The 24,221-nt window shown below is 33.1% G+C and overlaps 1 protein-coding gene across 12 annotated transcripts in view; it reads left to right on the top strand.

The window, feature by feature from the left end:
• ADAMTS6 (ADAM metallopeptidase with thrombospondin type 1 motif 6) overlaps window positions 1-24,221 on the top strand; it is a 274,672-nt gene that overhangs the window by 150,624 nt on the left and 99,827 nt on the right. For 10 of the 12 annotated variants that reach the window (XR_014242107.1, XR_014242108.1, XM_082383163.1 and 7 more), the window contains 2 exons: window positions 6,086-6,227; window positions 17,527-17,634. Coding sequence is in view for 10 of the 12 variants with exons in the window: in XM_082383163.1 (XP_082239289.1) it covers window positions 6,086-6,227; window positions 17,527-17,634 (250 nt within the window). In the remaining 2 variants the exon portion in view is untranslated. The remainder of the gene's footprint in view (window positions 1-6,085; window positions 6,228-17,526; window positions 17,635-24,221) is intronic. The other 2 variants (XM_082383167.1, XM_082383166.1) reach the window with 1 other exon arrangement.

Here is a 24,221-nt window from a genome sequence, read left to right as displayed (position 1 = left end):
GGGGAAAGTTGGTGCTTTTTTTTCCCCTTTTTAATAGTAAACTGAACAACTCTGATTGTAATCTGACCAAGCAATAAAGTTTTTTAAACACAAGGCCCTTTAAAAAGGTCAGTTCACTGGAGCACAAAGACATAATAGTAACTTTCTTGAATTTCTTTTTTCCTCTTTATTAATGCAGTGGACTTAATTGCTTTAACAGCTATGTGTGATATTTTTAAAAATACAGTGATATTTTGATCAGGGATTGAGATTACATTTATGTTTTATAGTTGGCTCAAAAAGAGTCATAACATTTTATTTTAGTTTCTCTTCTCAAGAAAAAGAAATCCTGAAAGATGAATTGTTTAGGAACTGCAGCCCAGCCAACAGAATGCATACTTTTCTCTACTTAGTGACTGTATAGGCCAAAGATGATGGTGGATTTTAACAATGAGCTTTCTATGATTTATAGAGATTCACTATTCACTATGTTCAACTGAAAACAGTTTCATGGCCTTTAAATGCCAATAGAGTAAAAAGTCTCTCGTGTCATTCTGAAACACTAGGTGCTATTGATCAGTCAGGAGATGGTGTTTACCAACTCCCAATATTTTTTTTCAGATTTCTTAAACTCGGTGATTCAATAAGTGGTTCATGAATCGCCCAGAAGCCGTCCTGATTAAATAATAAAGAACCCATTACCGTTAAAATGGACGTGTTATGCCAGCTTCTGATGTTTTCGACGACGGCTTTGCAGGTAGTGTCCTTCCTATCTGCCTGCGGGACTTATTTATTTATTTATTTATTTATTTATTTATTTAGAAACTAGAGAAGATGAACCTGGTGTTATGGCTCACACTCACTGATGTCTGTGGGCTAATTTACCAGGCAGTGGAAGGCAGCCAGAAGTAATTTAGGCCAGTTTTTCATACATTTTCCACCACTCAGTGGTAGTACAGAGTAATTTCATATAGTCTTCAAAAATCCTGGGGCCTCTGTGAAGCAACTCTTGCTCTATTTAAATTAAAGTCTGTTATATTGTTTGAACTGTCAGAAATCCATAGCAAAATTTCCTACAGTTCCAAATTAAATACAGACTAGCCATTTTCACAGAAAGGATGGAAGCTGAAAAAAAAGAGAAGCAACATTATGGTTGAAGATGAACTAGGAAGAAAAGTAGAGCTGCAAGAGAAGTGATATAAGATGAACAGGACAAGCAAGGTGCTTACAATTCCTCTATAGCAATTACCTTTGAAAGTCACTATCAATAATTTATTAGAGAGAAAACAAATTTTATAGTTGGGACCTCTTTTTTATGTGGAACCCCAAAACAGCTTAGCAAAACAGATTTCTCCTTCCATTTATCTGACACATTTTGGGACTTCACTCTAACCCATAAATATCTTTGATAAGTCATAACTACATATGGAGAAAAAGAGCATAACTTAGTAAACATTACTAGTATAGTGTTTGTATATTGGAAGCCTCAAGTTCAGTTGTATTCAAGCATCCTAGTCATATAGAGGGCAAGAAAGAAAGGTCTGACTTAGAGTAACTCATTTTAGAAGGTAATAATATTGTTAGTTTTGTGAAGATTGATAGAGCAGTTTATGAGAATGTAGTAGGTAAGACACTTGACTTGCCATAGATGAGTTAACCTAATTCATTTTTGCTTAATTTAGGTATATTAGCACAATTTTGTGGGAAAAAGTAGGAGATGGTATTATCTGTTAACTTTTTGTTGTTGTTGTTAAGAAACTGTTAAGATATGTACAGGGTTATATAGAAAGATTTATTTCTTAGATTGACCCACTGTGTTGTAGACTGAAGGCCTGTCCTTTATAGTATAATTGTTTAAGTGAAAAATAAATCTAAAATTTCAATTAGGAGTATGTCTTCATGTGTTCTGGAAACAAAGCCAACAGACCGTATTTTACATAAGGATCTGTAAATTTTAATTGAAGACTCAACTCTGGCTCATGTACCTATTTTTAAGGCTAATTTTTGAACTATGTGAATAAGACTTCTCTAATTAGAAGTAGAATACATAAAACATGACTTTGCTATCATACTGCAAGGATTCTGGAAATGTAAACATACTTTGATTTACTAATTTCATAATCAAGGGAAAAGCATGTTCTCAAACTAATAGACATTTTTTTGCCTTGTCTTAGAAGCATAAACAAAAGTAGAGTGTATTAATTCAATAATTACCTATAGTGCTATAGATATTAATCAGGATTGGGCTTTTAGTTGTGAAATATATGCTGCTAGGGAATTAATCATAGTTCCACTTTTTATGTATACAGTTTTGCTCAGGACATGCTTATGCTCTATGCTTAACAACAGTAAGTTGTAATAACATCTCATATATGGAAACTACAGTGTTCTTCATTTCATTTATTAATGAGTGAGGTTTATGTTTTCTAAGTGAAAAAATTCACATATGACACCAGGGCACAAACCAGCTATACTTAAAAGTGGCATTTTATGAGAAAATTCAAGATGATTTATATATAATATTACCACTATTAATTTGAAAATAGTAGCATAAATAACCCTAGGCTCAGTATCATAAGAATTGTATATTGATTAACTAGAACCCTAGATTAAATAAAAATTACTCAGAACTTCTTTTTGTTAAAAGGAGACAATTACAAAATATAAGAAAATAACTCATATCTAATATTTTTAAGAAAAGCATTGGTACCAGAAGACTATACAAAAATGTTTATATCAGCATAATTTGCAATTTCCAGAAATGAGAAATAACTTAAATGTTTATTAATAGAAGAATGGATAAATAACTGTGGCATAGTCTTAAATGGAATATCAAAGAACAATATAAATGAGCAGCTTACAGTTACACACATCAACATGGATGTGTCTCACATTCATAATATTGAGCAAAAGAATAAAGTCACAAAAGAAAACCTACAGTATGACTCCTTTTATATAGAATCCAAGAGCAGGCAGATGAATAATTGGGATATGAATAATTACTGAGAAAACCAAAGAAATTATTATTTTAAAAATCAGAATACTCGTTAATTCTTGGGGAGACAAAGAGGAGTATGATTGGGGTTGAAAACTGGGAAATTTTCTAAGGAAAAAAAACAAAGAAAAGCACTCCTAGGGTTATATATACATCTCTCAGATTCATGTCCTCTACCTTCCATACCTATATCTGTGATATTTCATAATGATAATTGATGGTACAAAGGCATGAACATATCCAAAATTATTATCTTCTAAGAGTTAATTAATAATTGTGGTCTATAGATTTAGCTTACTTGAAAGTAGCAGGAAAGTGGCACACAAGTTATAGTAACATTATGCAAAAAAAAATATTTTCATAACTTAACCCTCAGTTAAGAATTAAAGTATGAAAACTATCTCACCCCCCAAATACTTTAATCAAGGTTTTACTGTATGTAATGTTTATGGTTACTAGAAGGAAAATATGTAGTATATTTTCTACCCAAAATGTACAAACAGTTTAAATCAACCTTGCACGTATCCCACACTTGCTATCCTGGAGCCAATACTAGTAGGTAAGACACTTGACTTGCAAGCATTGATATTCTGTACAAATATAGCCAAACCCATTTTAAAAGGTCTTTGTTGATGCCATATTCCTAAATACATGTTCATTATTTAAAGATCTATATAATTTTTCACTTATTGTATTTCATATGGTGTTTTGTTCTTCTGCAAAAATATACTGGAAGAGAGAACGAGACATCTAGATATTTAACTAGACCACATTAATACAAAGCAATAGTTACTTCCAAAGAATTGAAACACAAGTCACTTTTGGGATAGACTTTCTCAGAAGAATTTTCCCACAGGTGACCATAGTGCATGCCATTACTTTGTCGTCTGGAGGCTCCTGCAATGGTCATCTAATTTGGTATTTTTTTACAGAACGTGAACTGTGATTTGAAGACCATTAATACCTGGGAACAAGAACTTTAAATGAAGCAATTATTCTTGCTTCCTCCTGGGTTAAGCCAATTCTCAGTTTGCTATCAGGAAAGAATTTTTTCCTCAGGTTATTTTTTCCTCAGGATTCTCAGGTTATCGTAAACTATTTTTGGGGATCCACATACTTCTTCCTCTAAGTTTTTAGGGTAATTTTCTGTAGTAATAAAAGTAATTATGTACAATAATTTTTAATGGATTTTGAGTTGATGCCACTTAGGTGAATATATCTTATACTTTCTTTGTTATGCTATTGGCAAATATTTTTATCCGTAGGATCCTGTACTTAAGTACTTCAGTGCTTAAAATTTTCCCGTTGATTTATATAGAACTTAGCTTGATATTTTATTTTTATTACATATTTAGCTCCTTTCAGATAGACTTTTATAGTTTTGTTGTAGATAGAGATGAAACTAATATTTTAGGAGGAAAATTAGGAAATTAAACTACTAATACAATTATCTCATAAATTCTTCTTCCATTATACTTTTCACATTGACCACTTTATCACTAACCTTAATATAAATTTTGAATTTACTAGTAGAATTACATTTGCCTAAAATTTGCATACCCATATATTTTGCATAATAAAATAAAAAGAACTTACTATTTTTAAAATTCACTTAGAAATAGTTTTTCTTGCTGAGGTACATGACAATTTCTAAAAGTACAAAAAACAGAAAATAAAAAGCATTCTGTCATGAAATCTGGATAGTTGGGTGAAAAAAAGTTGTTCTCAAAAAAAAAAAAAGTTGTTCTCTATTAGTTAGACACCTAGAGCAGTGACAAATGAAATGATTATAATAGCCAATAATAACATACATCTATTCAGTACCACATTTAATATTCCATTTAAATATTTTTATTGTTTAAAAAATTTATCAAGAGGGGCGTAAATGAAAGAAAAAGGGCATAAAGAAGATAATTTTCTATCCTTTGGGTCTTTGAATCTATCACCTTATGCATAGTATGGTTCAGTTTTTTAAAGGTATTTGCTACTGTGCAAATATACATTTTTATATAACAAATTTGCTTTCGCATTTTAAGAATATGATAAAATTTTAAGTGACTATGAAACATTATTATGCATGGTTCTTTCTTACTTACCTATAAATGAAAATTTGTACTGTCCTAAATAATAGTTGAGGAACTTCTACTTGTGAAATTATTTTCCTTTGGCAAAGTGGATGGAAAAGATTTGGAAAAAAAAACACAAGTGCTGGCACAATTGACAGGAATGTTGGAAAAAATTTTTAAATGTTGGCATAGGAATTCTTTAAAAATTCTGACTTACTCACATATGAAATGAAAGTAAAAAAGCATCTGTCCTATTTTATGCACACTGACTAAATAAAAATGAACAATTATATTTAGCAAAGTATAAAGCTGTTTAAACTAAGATATTCTCTCTGGCTTTTGGCGATCTTTATGTTATTTGTTCCACTGAATTAAAATATTATGTTTGAGTGCAAGCATACTTTGAAAAGCAGAAATTATAGAGAGAGGAGAACATTCTCTTTTCCAACTCTGATGATCCTAGATGAAATATGAAATTTTTGAGAGACTAAACATTTCTAATATACTTGAGAGGACAACTTTGGATCTTGGCCTCATCTGTCATTCAGCCCATTTGTTATTGAAATATTTCAAGAAGCTTTGGACATGTCTTACCACAGCATCTATTGTTCTGCCCAAGGTGGAAGTATATAGATTAGGTCTTTAAGGATCACAACCACAGTTTTTTTTCCACATTTTATGTTTTTGATTCTACTACCAGATGTGGTTATATTTCCACTGAAAACAAACAAGAAGCTTAGAGCAGTATGAAATTGTTTTGATTCCTTCAGAAATTAGTTTAAATCAGTGTTTAAAGGCCAACATGACATTTTTAGATTGTTTTGTGAGATGCTTGTATTGTGTCTTGGTGCTGGAAAAAACTATTGGAGCTCTTATTCAAGTTGTAGTAAAGATATACTATTTTGCCATATGATTATTTATTTGTAGAATATATTGTTTTTCATGCATCAATTATTAAAACAAAGAGCTCAACACATGGTTTCATAACTGTGATTGAAATAGTCCACAGTGTACCTAATTTCCTTTGATCCTTTATGTTGAACAGTTCAGGCCGTGGTACTTGCCTTGATAATGAGCCTCCCAAGCGTGACTTTCTTTATCCAGCTGTGGCCCCAGGTCAGGTGTATGATGCTGATGAACAATGCCGTTTCCAGTATGGAGCAACATCCCGCCAATGTAAATATGGGGTAAGAAGTCTTAATCCTTATGTTTAGTCATTTATATGTGTTTTTCATGACACAGTTGTTAAGATGGAATTTTGATGAATGTAGTTTACCTCTGGTAACAGTATTAACACAAATATGGCCTTTAACACTGCTCTTTTTCTGATATAATTTGTATAATATCTATTTCTAAATGTTTGAGTAATCCTTAATTAGACAAGTTTCAAATGTCTTGTGAGGGTTGTGGGCAGAATTTTAAAATTTTCTAATGTATTCCTTTTTTAAGTTCTGAGTTTACAATACCAACTTTTGTTTGTCTTTGAAATATTATGATTTTGAAACCTCCCTGACTCCCCACCTTTTCTGGTACTGTAATAATTGGGTTAAGGGCATTTTTACTTTGGCTAGGAGCCTTTATTTTAACTTATACTTTTAGTATTGAGTCATTTCAAGTTACTTTATCCACTGCCCACATTCTAACACGATAACTGAGTACGGACAAGATGACATTAACCCAAATAGAGAAACAAGGAAAATTGCTATGGAAAAAAATGGAGGTATAATGATTGACTCTTCTTGTTTGCCTAAAAATGTCTCAGTGTCTATCTCAAAAAATGTGGAAAAAAAAATTCTTTTTTAAGTCTCATAGAGAAAGATTTCAGTGTCTAATATTGGAAGATGTTCATAGTAGATACACAATAAAAGCATGTTGAGTGAAAGAATAGGATTTTTAAATGAAGAGTTGTTTGTCAAAAAATATTCAAAAAATATTTAAAAAGCAAGTTTAAGGCTTAGTTCCAACTTTTACGCAAATAGTGTATTTAAAATCCCTTTTTAAAAATAATAACAATAAAAGGAATTAAGTTTTAAGGTAGTTAAGACTAAACAATATATGCGTTGTACTGTACCAATTATTCTTCTTGGGTACAGTACAAAGGAAAGTGATTTTTTAAAATATCCCTTGAGTGACAAGTATATTATTATTCCTGGTAGGCTTTGGCAGCACATTTTGTGCACTAGATTCAAAGATTGTGTGCAACTATCTAAAGATCTAGAGCCTTGAGTAAAACTTTGGCATTTCTTGTCTCTCTGTGAAGAGTCTGTACTTGTTTCTTGTTTCTGTATGGTTTTAGTTTCTTTTTTCCCTTGGGTTGTTTTTTCCCTCAGAAAAAGGCAGTCAAACTTTAATCACAGTCTTTGTATATACTTGTAGCTTAGTAGGTTGAAATTCATGATCAAATGTGATTACAGATTTTCTGTTAGATTATTCTCATCTATGGTCTCTCATTTCTTTGTTAGCAAGTGAAAATGTTAATCTACATTTACTGCTATATATTACTAACAAAGTTTCTTGGGTTGTAACAGATTCTTTACAACCACTTACACCTCTTAAGCTTGTGCCTGAAAAATTGGGTTTACACAATTGACAGCACACACACACACACACCCAAAACACACGTGTTTTATCTGGATTATCCCTAAGATTTTTAAATGATTCTAAATGCTACTTTAGAAAATAATAGTGGCTTTGAAGGTGAGAATCCAGACAGGTAAACAAGTCATGCTTCAGATGGTAGCTGGAGGGAAAAACAAACCAGCCCTGATTTAGATGGCTGAGTGTAGTATCCTGAGATGAATGCTAAACACAAGCACTGGAGGTTTAGAAAAGCACTGTAGCCTTTTAGTGAGGAGATACATTTGATGTTGAAGCATCATGAAATGATCCCTCTTTCAACTAGCAGGTCTCTAATGATGTCAGGGAAGATTTTAAACAATGATCTGCAGAATGACCCAGAACTGGAGCAGTGGTCAGCTTTCCATCTCCGTCATGTGGTCATTGTGGAGATTATCAATGACTACATCTGTAGTTATGAAAAATCTTGCCTGAATTCCTTGTGAGTAGGTTCATTAATATACATTTGGCAATTTACCAGTGGAACAGAATAGAGACCCAAAAATGAACCTATGCATATACGATCAACTGATTTTCAATTAGGATGCCACAATTTTCAATTAGAATACACAATGGAAAAAGGATAGTCACTTCAATAAATGGCTTTGGAAAAACTGAACAGCCACATTCAGAAGAATAAAACTGGACCCTTATCTTACAACAGATGCAAAAATTAACTCAAAATGGATTAAAGACAAATGTAAGACCCGAAACTATAAAACTACTAGAAGAAAATATAGGGGAAAATCTTCTTGATTTTGGTCTTGGCAGTGATTTCTTGATATGAAAAGCACAGGCAACAAAAGTAGATATAGACAAGTGGTACTACATCAGAATAAAATGCTCTGCACAGCAAAGGCACAGTCAACAAAACGAAGAAGCAGTTTATGGAATTTGGAGAAATTATTTGCGAACCATATACCTGCTAACAGGTTAATGTCCAAAATGTATAAGGAACTCCTACAGTTTTAGCAAAAAAGCAAGTAATCCAATTTAAAAATGGGCAAAGGAACTGAATAGACATTTCTCAAAAAAAGATATACAAATGACGAACAGGTATATGAAAAGTTGCTAAACATCACTAATCATCAGGAAAATGCAAATCAAAACTGCAATGAGATATCACCTTACACCTGTTAGGATGGTTATTATAAAAAAAAAGATAACTAGTGTTCACAAGAATGTGGAGAAAAGAGAATTCTTATACACTGTTGGTGGGAATGTAAATTTGTGCAGCCACTGTGGAAAACAATGTGGAGCTTTCTCAAAAAATTAAAATAAGAACTACCATATTATCTAGGAATCCTACTCCTGGGTGTATATCCAGAGGAATTGAAATCAGGATCTTTGAGTGTGTATTCTCATATTTATTGCAACATTATTCACAATAGCTAAGACATGGAAGCAACCTAAATGTTCATTGACCACCAGCAGATTTTACTCAGCAACAACTTTTTACAGCGAACAGCAGCTAACTTGTTCTTGAAACCTTTAGAAAGTTAAAGAGTATGACAAGCATGCAAAGTGCTTTTCATTTACCTGGCACATGGCAGATATTCTATACATGTTTCCCTTTCCTCTATGAATATCTATGTCATCCATGATACCATCCTATATAGCTGATATGCTAATAGTGCTTTAGGAGAATCTGAGCCATCTGTACTTTGGGGACCATGTTAAGATACTCTAAGGGTCACATTTTGACTCATTCTCATCCTTCAATCTCAGCTCACATGCAGTTTCTCTTCAGACAGATTTTCTGTCTGATCCATCTATATGCAAAGGCGTCTCCCAGTTACTTACATTTATGCTCCCAGTTAAAGCATAAAGGAAATTATGCTTTTTATTTCCTGCATAGCACTTATTACAATCCATAATCATTTTGCTTATTTGATTGCTTGTTAATTAGTTAAATGTGATCTTCTAGGCAAGGCCTTCCCTAACAACCTTATCTAAAATTGCGCATGCATGCATGCACACATGCACACACGTACACAGACACACTCAATTCTTGTCATTTTTCCTTGCTTTATTTTTCTCCTTACCATTTGTTACTTTCTAACATACTATGTATTTTACTTGTTCATCTTGCTTACTGCCTGCCTATTTATTCATGGCTATTTATAAAGTGAGTAGCACAATGCCTGCCTCGTAATAGGAGCTCAGAAAATATTTGGTGAATAAATGAGTGAGAAGAATTATCTGGTAAAGAGAGAGAGGAGTAAGTTGATACAGCCACTATGGAGAACAATATGGAGCTTCCTTAAAAAACTAAAAATAGAACTACCATATGACCCAGCAATCCCACTACTGGGCATATACTCTGAGAAAACCATAATTCAAAAAGAGACATGTACCACAATGTTCATTGCAGCACTATTTACAATAGCCAGGACATGGAAGCAAGCTAAGTGTCCATTGACAGATGAATGGATAAAGAAGATGTGACACATATATATACAATGGAATATTCCTCAGCCATGAAAAGAAACGAAATTGAGTTATTTGTAGTGAGGTGGATGGACCTAGAGTCTGTCATACAGAGTGAAGTAAGTCAGAAAGAGAAAAACAAATACTGTATGCTAACACATATAAATGGAATCAAAAAAAAAAAAAAGGTTCTGATGAACCTAGGGGTAGGGCAGGACTAAAGGCACAGACGTAGAGAATGGACTTGAGGACACAGTGAGGGGGAAGGGTAAGCTGGGATGAAGTGAGAGAGTAGCACTGACATATATACACTACCAAATGTAAAATAGCTAGCTAGTGGGAAGCAGCCGCATAGCACAGGGAGATCAGCTCCGTGACCACCTAGTTGGGTGGGATAGGGAGCGGGGGAGGGAGACGCAAGAGGGAGGGGATATGGGGATATATGTATGTGTATAGCGGATTCACTTTGTTATACAGCAGAAACTAACACAACATTGTAAAGCAATTATACTCCAATAAAGATGTTAAAAAAGAGAGAGAGAGAGAGAGGAGAGAGGACCTTTGTGAAGACCGTGAGGCTGTGTATTTGAAGAGCTCAGAGAAGATCAGTGAGGCCAAAGCTCTCAAAGCAAGCATCATATACCTGAGGCAAGAAAAGAGTAGGATCCAAATCAGACTTATAGGCCATGTTAAGAATTCTAGGTTTTTAAGAGCAAAGGAAAACTACTGAAAGATTTTTAATGAATGAAACCAAGAGAACTTATTGATGTGCAGAGAATCACGGAATTTCAAAGACACATTATCTTAGGAAACAAATATGATTTTGTAATCTGGGAAAATCATATTGGAAAATTGATGACTTTTGTAAAGTGATCTATGTCCTCTTCCCTTCCCTTTTCTCTTCCCCTCCAAAAACACCCTACACAGAGTACTAAAGCAACTCTGCCACTGATAATACTCCCTTATAGCAATGCCCTTGTTTTTCTAGGGAATTGCAGATTCACTCTTATTTTATGGGAGGGTGCTGCTCCTTAATTTTATGAAATGAATGGAGGTGTTTATGTACAGAAGTATGTGGGCTCCATAATTTTGACTTTAATATTGCAGAATCCCAGTGTATTGTGGTGGAAACAGAACATACAAAAAGAAAATATGACATTGCTTTGGAAACTTTAAGACTTCTCATTCATTTTGAATCTTTCCAGGGGAAATGTGTTTGTGGCAAGTGCTCTATTTTACTTACAGATCATTAAACTTTTTAATGTTTTGCTTCTACATGCCTCAATTAAGTGATTAATGATAGAATAATCTATAAATGGCTAAGTGTACTATATTTGTTCCATACTTTAAGTTATGAGAGATTTTTAGGATCTAATATTAGACATGAAAGATCAAGGGAATATATATGTTTATATATAAAATTGGATTTATTAATTTATAGTAAGAAATACAGCCTCTGTTTATATTCAGTCAACTGTACTGAAATCTGAACATTTTATTACCTAAGGAAGTCTACCCAGTAGACAAATTTATTATCAAAAGTTGTTTGGTAAGCATAGAATTAAAATACAGGATAGTATAAATTTTTTTTTTCTCCCTCTCCCTCCGTCTCTCCCTCTCCCTCACTCCCTCCCAGAGAGAGTATAAATTATTTTTATTTAACATGTTATAATTAATATTAATAATAACATGTTAGTTTAATAAGCATGCCATCAGGCTGTGTCTGCCTGAAGTATAGCTCTTTGGAGTAAGGGTAACCTGCTAAAGATAAGATATTTGAGTTCTCTAATCAGGGTATTATCCCTGTGGAGTATACTCAAGACAGACCTCTTTTGTCTCTTAGACTCAGTTTTTAATGTTTTCATGCTTACTCCCTTTTGTTTATTGTTTTATCACTATCAGCTAAGATTCAAGTAATTTTTGCTTTCTCATTGAGAATCATTCCAATAAAAATATTTTATTAGTCTTTTTAGGGTACTATTGACTACCTACCTAATTTTTTTCTTAAGAGATGCAGATAACTTGGGAGAGGATAATAGTGAAATACTTAGAAGTACATATAAGGGAAGTTTAAAGAAATTGAGTTTGAATAGCCTGTGAAAAAGAAAGCTAAATGTTGGCTTCAAAATCACTTTCAGGCTTTGGAATATTTATTATAGTTTGATTCCTGGTAACAAATTGTTCTCCTTCCCCACCAAGAGCATAAAACAACACAGTCGCCTTAATTTTTACAGCTGGAAGGTTGTAGATTAGGTAGTAGGAAGAATTTCAAGTTATTAAATATTGAAATTTTGTACTGAGGGAGATTGTAGAATCACTTTCCTTGAGGATTTTAAGTTGGCATAAATATTCTACAATATGGTTTGATATGGGCTTAGGGAATAAAAGGTATGGAATTGTTTTAACACCTCAATATTCTTTTGGAGTCCAAACATATATATCAGGCATATACTTGACAAGAAGTTGACGTAATTTTTATTTTTCCTTGAATTTCAAGCCAAAATCATAGGTTCATAATCATTTGTGTTCTTAGAGATCAGTAGTTTTTACTCTGGGTTTGCTTCTTAGAAGTATTTTTTTAAAACAAGTTAATAATTTTTAACCCCTTCAAATTGATAATTAATTGTTTAATCTGCATTTCTAGATTAGTTTTTTGTTTATATATGTATATATGTGTGTGTATTTAATGTATATATAAAATACATATATAACAAAAAACATATATAGATATAATCTTTTTTTTTTTTTTTGCCTTTTTTAGGATCTCTTGCACTTAAATTATCCACATAACAAGATTAACCTATTTAAAGCTGAAATAAGGGTGCATTATTTTCTTTCTTCAAATGACTACTAAATACCTGGAGCCAGGCCACAGGGTCACCATATGTTGGTTTTCAATTTTCCTTTGTGTGATACAATGATAAGTAACCTTTCTAATCACTGATGCTCCTTCTTGACTTCTTCAGTGCTCTGCTCTCCCCCTGGGTCATCATGATCCTTTATTCCAAACAGCCGTGGAGAGATATTACCAATAGGATAATGAGGACAAAGAGAATATTTCATATCCAGAAGCAAGGACCCAAGATGGCCTAGGCTTTAGGGTTTTCCAAGGGCAGAAAATTTGTGTGTATATCTTTATTGATCTTTACAGTTGTTTAAAAAATTAAAAAACAAAAACCATCTAGCAATAAAAATGCCATTTTCTCTTCATATACTGTTTTACTTTCTTAATGATACAATAGTTGCGAAATGGTTTTGCGCTTTTATGATATCCCTTTCCCCCTTATGTAAACTGCAAATTTTAATTTTCCCAAGTAAATCAAAGGGCTTTTCTTCACATTTTTAGCATCATTTAATAGCTATAGTTACTTGAAAAGAATGGAAACATTAGAAAAGATAATCCTAATTTCTTTTATTGTACTGAAAGGGTCTTTGACTGTAAAATAATCATTCTATTCTGATCAAAGGAGCCCGAGTTCAGTTCTTTACAAAGTTATTTTCTGAATATCAGGTAAATTATTCTTCATTAGGTAATTACTTTAAAACCCTCTCTATATATTTTTAATTATGATTTATACTTGCTAATATTTTCTTTGTTATTAATGTTTGCAAACCGTGTCATTCATTTGAAAAATCAAATAGAATAGAAATCTGGGAGTTGATATTAAAATTTTAAATAAGCAGGAATGTTTTAAATGTCCTGTCTTTTGGAAGACCATGGAACACTTTTGAGGAGTATGTTAACAGTATCCGTAAGTGGTGATGTTACATTTAGAAGTTCCAATAATAATAATGTATAAGTTGGTGCCTAAGCTCATATATTGAATGGATATATTATGAATTAGTACATAATAGTCTTAATTTGAGATATCGTCCTTTAAAATACGGGTAAAGGGTAGGAGGATATTACAAACATTTAGTGAGTTTTTTGTATTGTATTAAAATACAAGTAAACCTTTACTAATCAGCCTTAATTGGCCAATGACTTTATTCAATTTTGATACATTTAAAAGAAACTGAAAAGTAGCTTAATTGTGTGGAGATATTTTGGGCATTGATATCAGACAGCTGATTCAAATCCAGATGTAGTTAGGATTGAAGCAAATTGCTAAGTCTTTCTGAACCTAAGTTTCTCATGCTTTCTAAGATAAGAAGATTGTCATGATGCTTAAATGAGATACAAAGATGCCTAGCACAGTAGTTAACAGTATACCCTGAAAAAATGTTAGTTTCTTTCTTTTTTTCCTGCCGACAACATTGCTGCTAAGAGGTTATTTAGTGTATGCTGGAGTATCTCCAGTGATGGGAAATTTCAGTTTTATTTTATGATTGTTCAGGTCTGACTTTTGGAAGATTTCTGAACATTGAACTGAAATCTGCATAGCCCCCAGCTTTTTTAAACCTTTTTTCCCCAGTTTTATTGAGAAATAATTGACATAGATCACTATATAAGTTTATGGTGTACAGCATGATGGTTTGATCAACCATGGTCTAGGATCTAGCAGTTTAGAGAAAGAAGGGTATTTCTGAAAGTATGAAATTTTTCTCAGATTCTTTCAGGAAGTGTACATCTTGCTCTCTCGGTAAGAAATAAAATTTTATTGTTTTTTGTCTTCCAAGAGAATATTTTTTATCTTGGGATTCTTAATTGGGGTATCAAAATCTTTCTTAACCAAGTTAATATTCTGAATGAGAGATCTATTTGAAAACTCTTCAGAGTCTTCTCCAAGACTAACTTAACATCTTGAGAGTGTTTCCCATCCTTAGATTTCTAGTCCCATACTTTAAACAACAATCTGTGAGAAGTTAATGCCCTAGCAGAATTCAAATCCCCGAGAGCCCACTAACATAATAAAATCTTTCAAAAGCAAGAATCAAACTTTCAAAATGTGTCATTCCCTGAAGGATAAGAGGGCTTTATCAGAGGGCTGTATTGTGAATCTTGAGATTAAAGTTTTGGAAAGAGTATCTTGAGCACTTGCCATTTTGGGTAGAGATTTTCAAGGCATTTCTGGAAAATAGAGTTTCTATAACTTGACTAAATAGTATGTTTTCCTAATAGGTTCTATGAACATTGTCCTTTTCAATGATAGAATTTTCATTGCATGGTTCTGTCTAAAGAAACTTTAACTTTAGGCTTCTTTTACTTCTGTCTAAAGTAATCATAAAATATCAAGAGGATGGTCCAGGATTATGGATAATTTTGTTAGCAATTTCCTAATACATTGTCCTAGCAGTGCGTCTCTGTTTTTGTGAACATATTTCTCTTTGAATATGAATATTTTTGATACATGGGATAATATTTTAAGAGCTTAAAATGGTAATCCTACTGCTTTTAAAATAAACTAAGAGAATATATTTAGGAACATATAGTAAGAAACCATCTCCTATAGAAAAGGAAGAATAAAGTAGTATAAGTAACATTCTCTTTAAACAGAAACTGAAGCTTTGAAAGAAAGTAGAATTTGTAATACCTTGGATTGTAAGAACAGGAAAGTTTTATCTTTATATTATGATCCACAGCACATGTTTTTCTTTTCTGATGTTTTAACTTTCTTCTAGCTCAGTAGTTCTCCACATGGAATTTAAAGTAGATGAATAAATTAGATATAATATATAAATTTTGAAAAGTATTTTAAAAGTCTAATATAAATTTTATGTCTCTTTCTCTGCCTGGTGGAGTGGAGCACCCTAAAGAGGGGCCCATAAAGATTCTTTCTTTTTGCTATACTCTGTGAGGCATCTCCATTTGTAGTAATGGTTAACCAGTGAATTCAATGTTACCGCTGTATTTCTGAATTGTGTTTATGTGACATAAATTCTTTTTAAAAATTTTTAATTAAGATATAATTGACAAATAACATGTTAGTTTCAGTTGTGCAACATAATGATTCAGTATTTGTATATATTGCAAAATGGTCACAACAATAAATCTAGTTAATATCTATCACGATACACAGTTACAGACTTTTTTCTTGTGATATGTGACATAAGTTCTTACAATTATGTTTTGAGAAGAAAAGAGCAGTTGGGGAATAATAGCAATAGAATTGAATGTTATATATAAATGTATCTTTTTTTTTAAAATTAATTAATTTATTTATTTATGGCTGTGTTGGGTCTTCGTTTCTGTGCGAGGGCTTTCTCTAGTTGTGGCAAGCGCGGGCCACTCTTCATCGCGGTGCGCGCGCCACGCCTCTCACTATCGCGGCCTCTCTTGTTGCGGAGCACAGGCCCAGACGCGCAGGCTCAGTAATTGTGGCTCACGGGCCCAGTTGCTCCGCGGCATGTGGGATCTTCCCAGACCAGGGCTCGAACCCGTGTCCCCTGCATTGGCAGGCAGATTCTCAACCACTGCGCCACCAGGGAAGCCCCTATAAATGTATCTTTACATTCAAGATTAATATATTTTTTATTGCAAATATATATTTTTTACTTAATGGTTCCATTTTAAATTAAAAACCTTTAATATCAGTAATGATGCTAGTCGACGATCATATATAACAATAAACTGAAAAATTTGAGTATTTTCTTCAAAGCAATCTGTGTTTTGGCTGTTCAAAGACTTTACTTTGGGATATGTTGGACAGCTTATTTTAAAATCTGATAGATTAATATAAGTGTGAACAAAATGAGGTATTTTATATTGCCAACATTACAATAAGTGTAGTTCTCCCATGGTGAGGTGGGATAATGAGAAATCATAATAAAGAAGACAAGACAGCACCAAATAACATCTGAAATATATCAGTTATGGAAATGGCACATAAATAGCAGCATTTGTTCAAAACCAAATTTCCCTTTCATGAAAGTGGGCTACATTGATGAACTGCAAATAACATTGCTAGATTGTTCTTTAGGCATTTATGAATTTTATAACTTATATATATATATTATATATTATATAATATATATATTATATATTATATAATTATAATTTTATAATGGGCTTTCTGTCCATTCCCATAGTCTCTCTCTTTCTCTCTTTTTAAAAAATACACTTTATTTGAATATTTCAGTAGGACTAGGAAATCACCTACTTGGCCACTCTATTAGTAATTGGAAAGTTTGTGCTATTGTATGTTTTGGGGAATAATAAACATATATTTCCTTTCTACATATTCATTCTTTCTCACTACCCTTCTCTGTTAATGAAATTTCTGCACATTATTTTAAAAAGATTCTAATCAGTATTAAAAACTAAGATATACTTTATCCACTGAAATAAGAATTATAAAGACAAATATTAAAATGATTTTGTGAAATGAGTAACCTACCTTCCAGAGGGGCCACCTCCAAAATCCTCATCTCTGATGCTTCAACACCAGCAAGAGATGAGTAATGCTTAGTATTGCTTATATACTATGGGTATTTTTATGGAAGAGTGGACATGATTTTAGTCTCTACTTCTGATCAACTTGCTTTTGCCTTCTTTCCTAGGAAGTGTGTAGAGAGCTCTGGTGTCTCAGCAAAAGCAACCGCTGTGTCACCAACAGTATTCCCGCAGCTGAGGGAACACTCTGTCAAACTGGGAATATTGAAAAGGGGGTAAGCTCAAATGATTCATTAGCTATTTAACATGTAGACTAAACTGATAAATTTCTGGTGTTGATATTCAGCCTCTAGGAAATCATGCATACTAATTAAAATGTGCTTGAGAAAATAATAAATTCCTAGCCTAATGAATTTTCTTGATATCTGCAAATATGCATTGTTTAGGAAAGTATAATGAGCATTTTCTGGGTCAGTTTCACCTTTCTATATGTATACGTTTGAGTTATATTTGCACAAAAACGTTCAACAGCAATCTTATTTAATAGAGTCTGTTTAGTCATATGTCTGTTTTTTTTCTGACAGTATCCAAGAAAATTATGTGATCCTAAAATAGATTTTATAACTATGGTCTAATGAGTCACTTTTAAATTGCAATGTGAGAGAAAGATCTAGTAGTAGAAGAATAGTTAATTTATTGAGCATAGAAATTGTTGCTAAATAATTTTCAGTTTCATCAGCCTAGTTTTCAAAAACTATAATTATTAAGAATTGTTCAAACAGATAAGAATATTTTAGGGTATTCCTGAAATTCTTTAGGAATTGCTATATATGTGGATTCTAAAATTTATTGCTATGGCCTGAATTTACAACAATAACGACACTGTCATCTGTTCTCAGTTCTGACTTCTTCCATGTTAGTTGGGCTAGTTTCAAAAAAGATTACACTGAATTCAGCTTGCAATCTGACGTTTAAATAAAAAGAATGAAAGCTTTTGGGCAGCTGTCACAGTTTATTAATCCTTGCTGACGGCTTCATTCAGGACCCATGACCTAGTGCCATGTTGATGGCTTTTCCATGCTGAGTTTGGAAATGTTGGTAAATTATGCTAAATGTATGAATTGATAGGGTCATTTTTTAAAGATTAAGGATCTTTTTTTGAAACTTTTGTAAGTAGCCAATAAAAATACAGAGACCTTCACACACTACCAAAAATTCCTTGCTTTTTTTCATGGATGTAATAGAAAATATTAGGAACTGCATTCTTGAAACAACAATCTGGGTTTATTTTGGAACCAACAATTCTTGTCAACGACAAGTAGCAATTTTTTTTTTTTTTACAAGTAGCAATTTACATCAATCTGTACTTAGAAGAAATACACAACTGTAAGGGGAAAGTCACAGTGAGAATCTGGTTCTTTATTTGCCACTGATTGATTATTATTATTGTGATGTATACCAGTCGGCCACTGTTTCTATTTGCCTGTAATAATACTATTACTAGGCCTGATGGACCTTTTTATTTTACTTTATTGTTTAACCCAAAGCACAAAGAACTCATTCTTTTAAACCTAGAGCTATCCTGAAAGCATTGTATAAACTATATAATCACTCTAAATAGGTAAACAACAAGTAGTGGCTATCTGAGAACACAGAACTCAACTCAGTCGTCTTTATGGTAAACACATATTTAATATCTTATCATTTGTGCTTAATGGCAGGACTCTGGAATGTCATATCTTACAGCTTATGTGCGTATATTTGACAGAGATGACATTTACATGCCAATTACAATTTTGAAGGCTGCTTAGAAAATGCTCAAAATAATATCAAAGCTAACAGTATCGAATTTAAATTTAGATAAGCGAATAGAAGGGAAATATAATTACTTCTAAGCATAAATAAGAATAAGCACAGACAAGAGAAAGTGAATAAAATGGGGCAGAAATGTATATCATTTCTAAATATTCACTTTCTTAATCTAGGCTAATGGTTGTCAACTTTTTGATCCTTAAACCCTTTATTCAAATGCATTCTACATAGTCCTGAGATATACATTTGAAAAAAATGGAAAAGCTCAGGTTAAAAGAACCCCTTGGCTGCCTCCTTACCCTGTCCTTAGAATCTTGTCAGCTTCCAGAGTATCTTGGCACAGCATTTTGGGCTTCATGAAAATCTATTTAAGAACTTGGAAGCGTAGCAAAGTTTGTATACCAAGAGGTCATTAATATTCACAACATTGGAGTGTAGTTTCGTAAAGGCAATACATTGGATTTCATCATCTCAAATTAATCTACGAAACAAATCTTAGCCATTCTTCCAGAGGCATGGAAGGTCTGTAGACAGCTTTAGGTATAGCACTAGGAGGTTTTTAAATGAATGAATAAATGAAAATAACAAATACACATGCAGACTCCTAGAAAGAAAAAGGACAGAGTACTAGGAGAAGACACTCAAAATATCCCTATCATTAACTTTGAATTTATAAAAAGGCTTTTAAAGAACTAGATCAACTTACATTTTTAAGGGAAAAAGAATACAAAGAACTATTCATGTGAGCTGAGCACTTCATTATTTTTAACTTATTTTTTAACTAACTGCATATGCCGTGTTATCTATTCATGAATCTTCTTCGTTGTTGTTGCTTTTTTCCTTAAGAGAGAAGCATGTTTACTATTGACAAATGCGGATTTTCCTCTTAAGGCTATACCTATTTGGATATTAAACAAGAGCCCAGAATTTTGACTCAAACCAAAACAGTCATGCAAACACTTAATGACAAAATTAAAGTGAAATTTTCAGTTGGTCTGGTCAACTTTGTGTGGCTAGTCTGTGTTCTTTCCATCTATAAATAGTTGACATTATCAGTAATAATGATGATAATATAATGAGTAGTTTTATTTTTTATTAAATTTATTTATTTTATTTATTTATTTTTGGCTGCATTGGGTCTTCGTTGCTGCGCACAGGCTTCCTCTAGTTGGGCGAGCTGGGGATACTCTTCGTTGCAGTGCGTGGACTTCTCATTGCAGTGGCTTTTCTTGTTGCGGAGCATGGGCTCTAGGCACGTGGGCTTCAGTAGTTGTGGCGCACAGGCTCAGTAGTTGTGGCTTGTGGGCTCTAGAGCGCAGGCTCAGTAGTTGTGGCACACGGGCTTATTTGCTCCGCGGAATGTAGGATCTTCCTGGACCAGGGCTCGAACCCGTGTCCCCTGCATTGGCAGGCAGACTCTTAACCACTGTGCCACCAGGGAAGTCCCATGATATTGAATAGTTTTATACTTACACTATGCCAGGCGCATATTTGTTTGGTTTACTACTGACAAAAATTCTATAAGGTGGGTACTGTTTTAACTCCATTTTACAGATGAAGAAAGTGAGACTTGAAAGCCTAGGATTACATAACAATTTAATAATAGACCTGAGATTCCAGCCCCAGTCTTTCTGATTCCAAAGAGGAAAACTTTACCCCTCTATACTGCCTCTGATTATACTTTACTTTCAGATGGGAAATTGTGTAGAATAAAAAGCAGATTTTCATTGTCACAGGAATAGTGAGTCACTGAGCCTGAGATGGGTTTACAATATGTTTTACCCTTTATTACTAAGTGTATTTTTCATTTGTTTACCTGTAACAGTTTGTTACCTCTGGAATCACAATAAAAAAGGCACCCAGACAGAACATTGAGCTAAGAATATATGATAGTGTTAAAATTGGCAAAATAATGAATCTCCACTTTAAAATGAGAGAAAATCTATTTCTACAATATTTCATAGAGATATTGTGAGGATGGAATGAGATAATATCTCAGTGAGCTTTTTGTTGCGTTCCTCAGAGGGAAGGTGTTAATTTATATTACTAGAGCATCATCATTACTTTTCATTATTATGTGCCAGCCTTAGATGATGGTGGGCAGAAAATTCTTTGCCAGACTGTTTTAACTGGCAGTAATGAGCATAACAGACCATAAGCATGAGTTTGTGTGTCTCAGAAGCATGAATGGTATATCCACGACCTCTGATCTTAACTCTGAATTTCAAAACTACTCTCACCAGAAGGAACAAGAAAGAACCTACATCCTGTCTAGCCAGCAGGATAAAACCAAAGCTGCTCATAGCTTTTTGAATAAATCTTTTTTTAAAAGGTTGGGGGGAGGGGAGAAATATGGCTCAAGTGATAGCATAGACATATCCAGAGGACTGGATCCACAATGATCTCGTCAAACTCTGGCTGCAAAAGATATGGGATCTTTGCCCGGGGGCGCAGTTCCACAAATGTTCCATGTAAGTATGGGAACTGTTCCATGCACATTTAGCAGATGGAGTAAGAAATATGGCCAAAAAATTAAAAACTGATCTTTGCGTGAGTCCTGGGGGGTCTGACATCGCTATTACAGCCATTGGATGTTTGCCTGAATAAGCCATTCAAGGACTGAATAAGAACCATATGGTCTGAATGGATGTGCTCAGGGACAGTAGCATTAACCAAAGGAGGAAATTTGATGAGCCCAGACAGTGCGCTGGTACTGTGTGTCCATGGGTCACGCTTCTACAAATCAATCAATGTAACTTTCAGCCAAAAGAACTTTTCTTAGACGTGGCATCAACAATAGCCCTTTGGACAGAAATCGGAGGGATGCCATATTTGATGAAATGGTAAACAAAGATCTACACTATAAAAATTCTGATAGCAGTGTTGGCATTATTACTGAACAGGATATTAAGGATAATCAAAACCCAGTCCTTGCAAGCTCTGATGGTGACCACAAAGAAGGTTTCAAATACTTGGTTTATTGCCAAGAGATTGATTTAATGATTCTACAAGCCCCAATTAGAGACATAACCCAGCATTTGGACTTACATATACATGACATTGATTCCTAATATTTTTGCATGGGAAACACAGGGCTGGATTAGAATAGGATTATTACATGCCCTTCTAAAGCACTGGATATATAATAGGACATTTGCAGCCTTAGATCTTAATTCACTTAAAGTAGAATGTAATATGTTTTGACTGAGTCCCAAACTATAAACACAAGAAGTGAAGAAAGAATGACTCTTCCAGTTGCTCTAGAAATTTAAATAGTATGGGATGACAAGTTCTGATTTAGAATTTAGGCTGAAATAAAATTTAGCTTTCCCGCACCTGCAGAGCAGAAAGATCAGGCTTTTAATAGCACTGTGCTCCAACTCTCAGCTTTTCTGATTTAGGAAGAATGTTCTATATTGAATCACCAATATCACTTCCTTTAAAATCTTAGGATTTCCTTAGAGATATCTTATTCCAGATGCTGGCTAGACCCAGTGCTGGCTGTGGTACAAGATCTACCATAATCACATCCTAAAATATATCTAGTTTTAAAAAAATTATTTTAAAATACTGTATATATACTCATTTTGAAATTTTCCTTTGTAGAATTCTGACAAATTTTCAAAGTTAGATTTTTTGATTTATAATATATCTTGCTTAAGACAATTCCCTGATGGAGATCGTGAAATTCAGTGGCCTAACAGAAAGAGATGTTGTTTAATGATGAATAAGTGTTTCTTAAGAAAATAAGTGTTTCACTAGATATATCATCTTTCTAAATAGTTTTAAAGACATATTTCTTTTATTTAGAAGGAATGTGAAAAACAAGAATGAGCAATATGAGATTTTATTTTTGAATACGATAGTTTCACTTCTTTCACCTTTCTGAATCTGGTTAAACACACCTGAATTAGCAAAAAGAAAGCCAGATTTATCCAATTTATCTGGATAATTTAGGCTATAGTAATATGACTGATATTTAGAATAGTCCAAAATCACTAGATTGGATATAACCCTTGGGAATAAAGATTAAAAACTAGCTTCCATCTGAATATTGAACTCTTCTAGTTTAAGACATGAAGTAAAATTCTATGCCTATGGAAATAGAGCTTTTACAGTTTTAGCACCTTTAGATTAAAAAAAAAAAAAAGGATAAAAATAGGAAATACAAAACTCAAAATTCTCACCTTTAATATGCTTGTAGGATTTGTATACTTGAATCTACTTTATTTGGTGTAATCCAATTATATTAATTATGACTTACATTAAAATCTTAGTATGTATTAGTTAATATAGTCATCTAGAAAATTAGCTCAAATAACTTGATTCACTTGAAGTTCCCTATAGGTTTCTTAAAAAACTTATTAAGTTAAATAAGTTTCTTCTGTTAAAATCATGTACTACATCAAGATACTTAATACTACCAGAAGGAGAATTAGCAAAAATTCCAAGGAGATCCTTTCCTATAAACACAAGGTGAGGGGAAAGCACAAAAGAACATTTTGCTAGAGAACAAAATTAAACAAGTCGTTTGATAGATTTTTAACTTCTTTGAGGGTATGTCTGTATAGAACTAATTTCTATAGTCATCCTAATCCAAATCATATTATAATCAAAAACTAAAGTTAGTCCCCATTTTGTAGTCAGGGAAACTAAAGAAAAGAAACAAATGACTTGCTCTGGACCAAAGAAAGATATTGCTAGAATGAGAGCTCAAGTTTGCAACACAGGATACCCACAGACTGAAGTCATCCCCACATAGACTGAGTTGTTAATTAGTTGTTAAACTAGACACTAGTCTCTTGTCAACTGCTAAATGACTGATACTTATATTATTATTATGAATTCTTCATTCTTTACCCATTAATCTATGTTATTTAACTTTCTGATATAATTGTCTATTATATTATAACTCTATGGAATAGATATAATCAATAACATAAATTTATGCAGTAAAAGGTTTTAGCAAACCACTTATAGAATACTGCTGCTGTGTAGATATTAACTAATGGTAAGAACTGAGCAACATTTTACAAACTGAATATTTGTA

This window comes from Balaenoptera borealis (genome assembly GCF_965194805.1).
Source record: "Balaenoptera borealis genome assembly, chromosome: 2".
NCBI classification, from domain to species: domain Eukaryota; kingdom Metazoa; phylum Chordata; class Mammalia; order Artiodactyla; family Balaenopteridae; genus Balaenoptera; species Balaenoptera borealis.
Note: the sequence above shows the minus strand (reverse complement) of the source record. Positions and strands in the feature narration are given on the sequence as shown.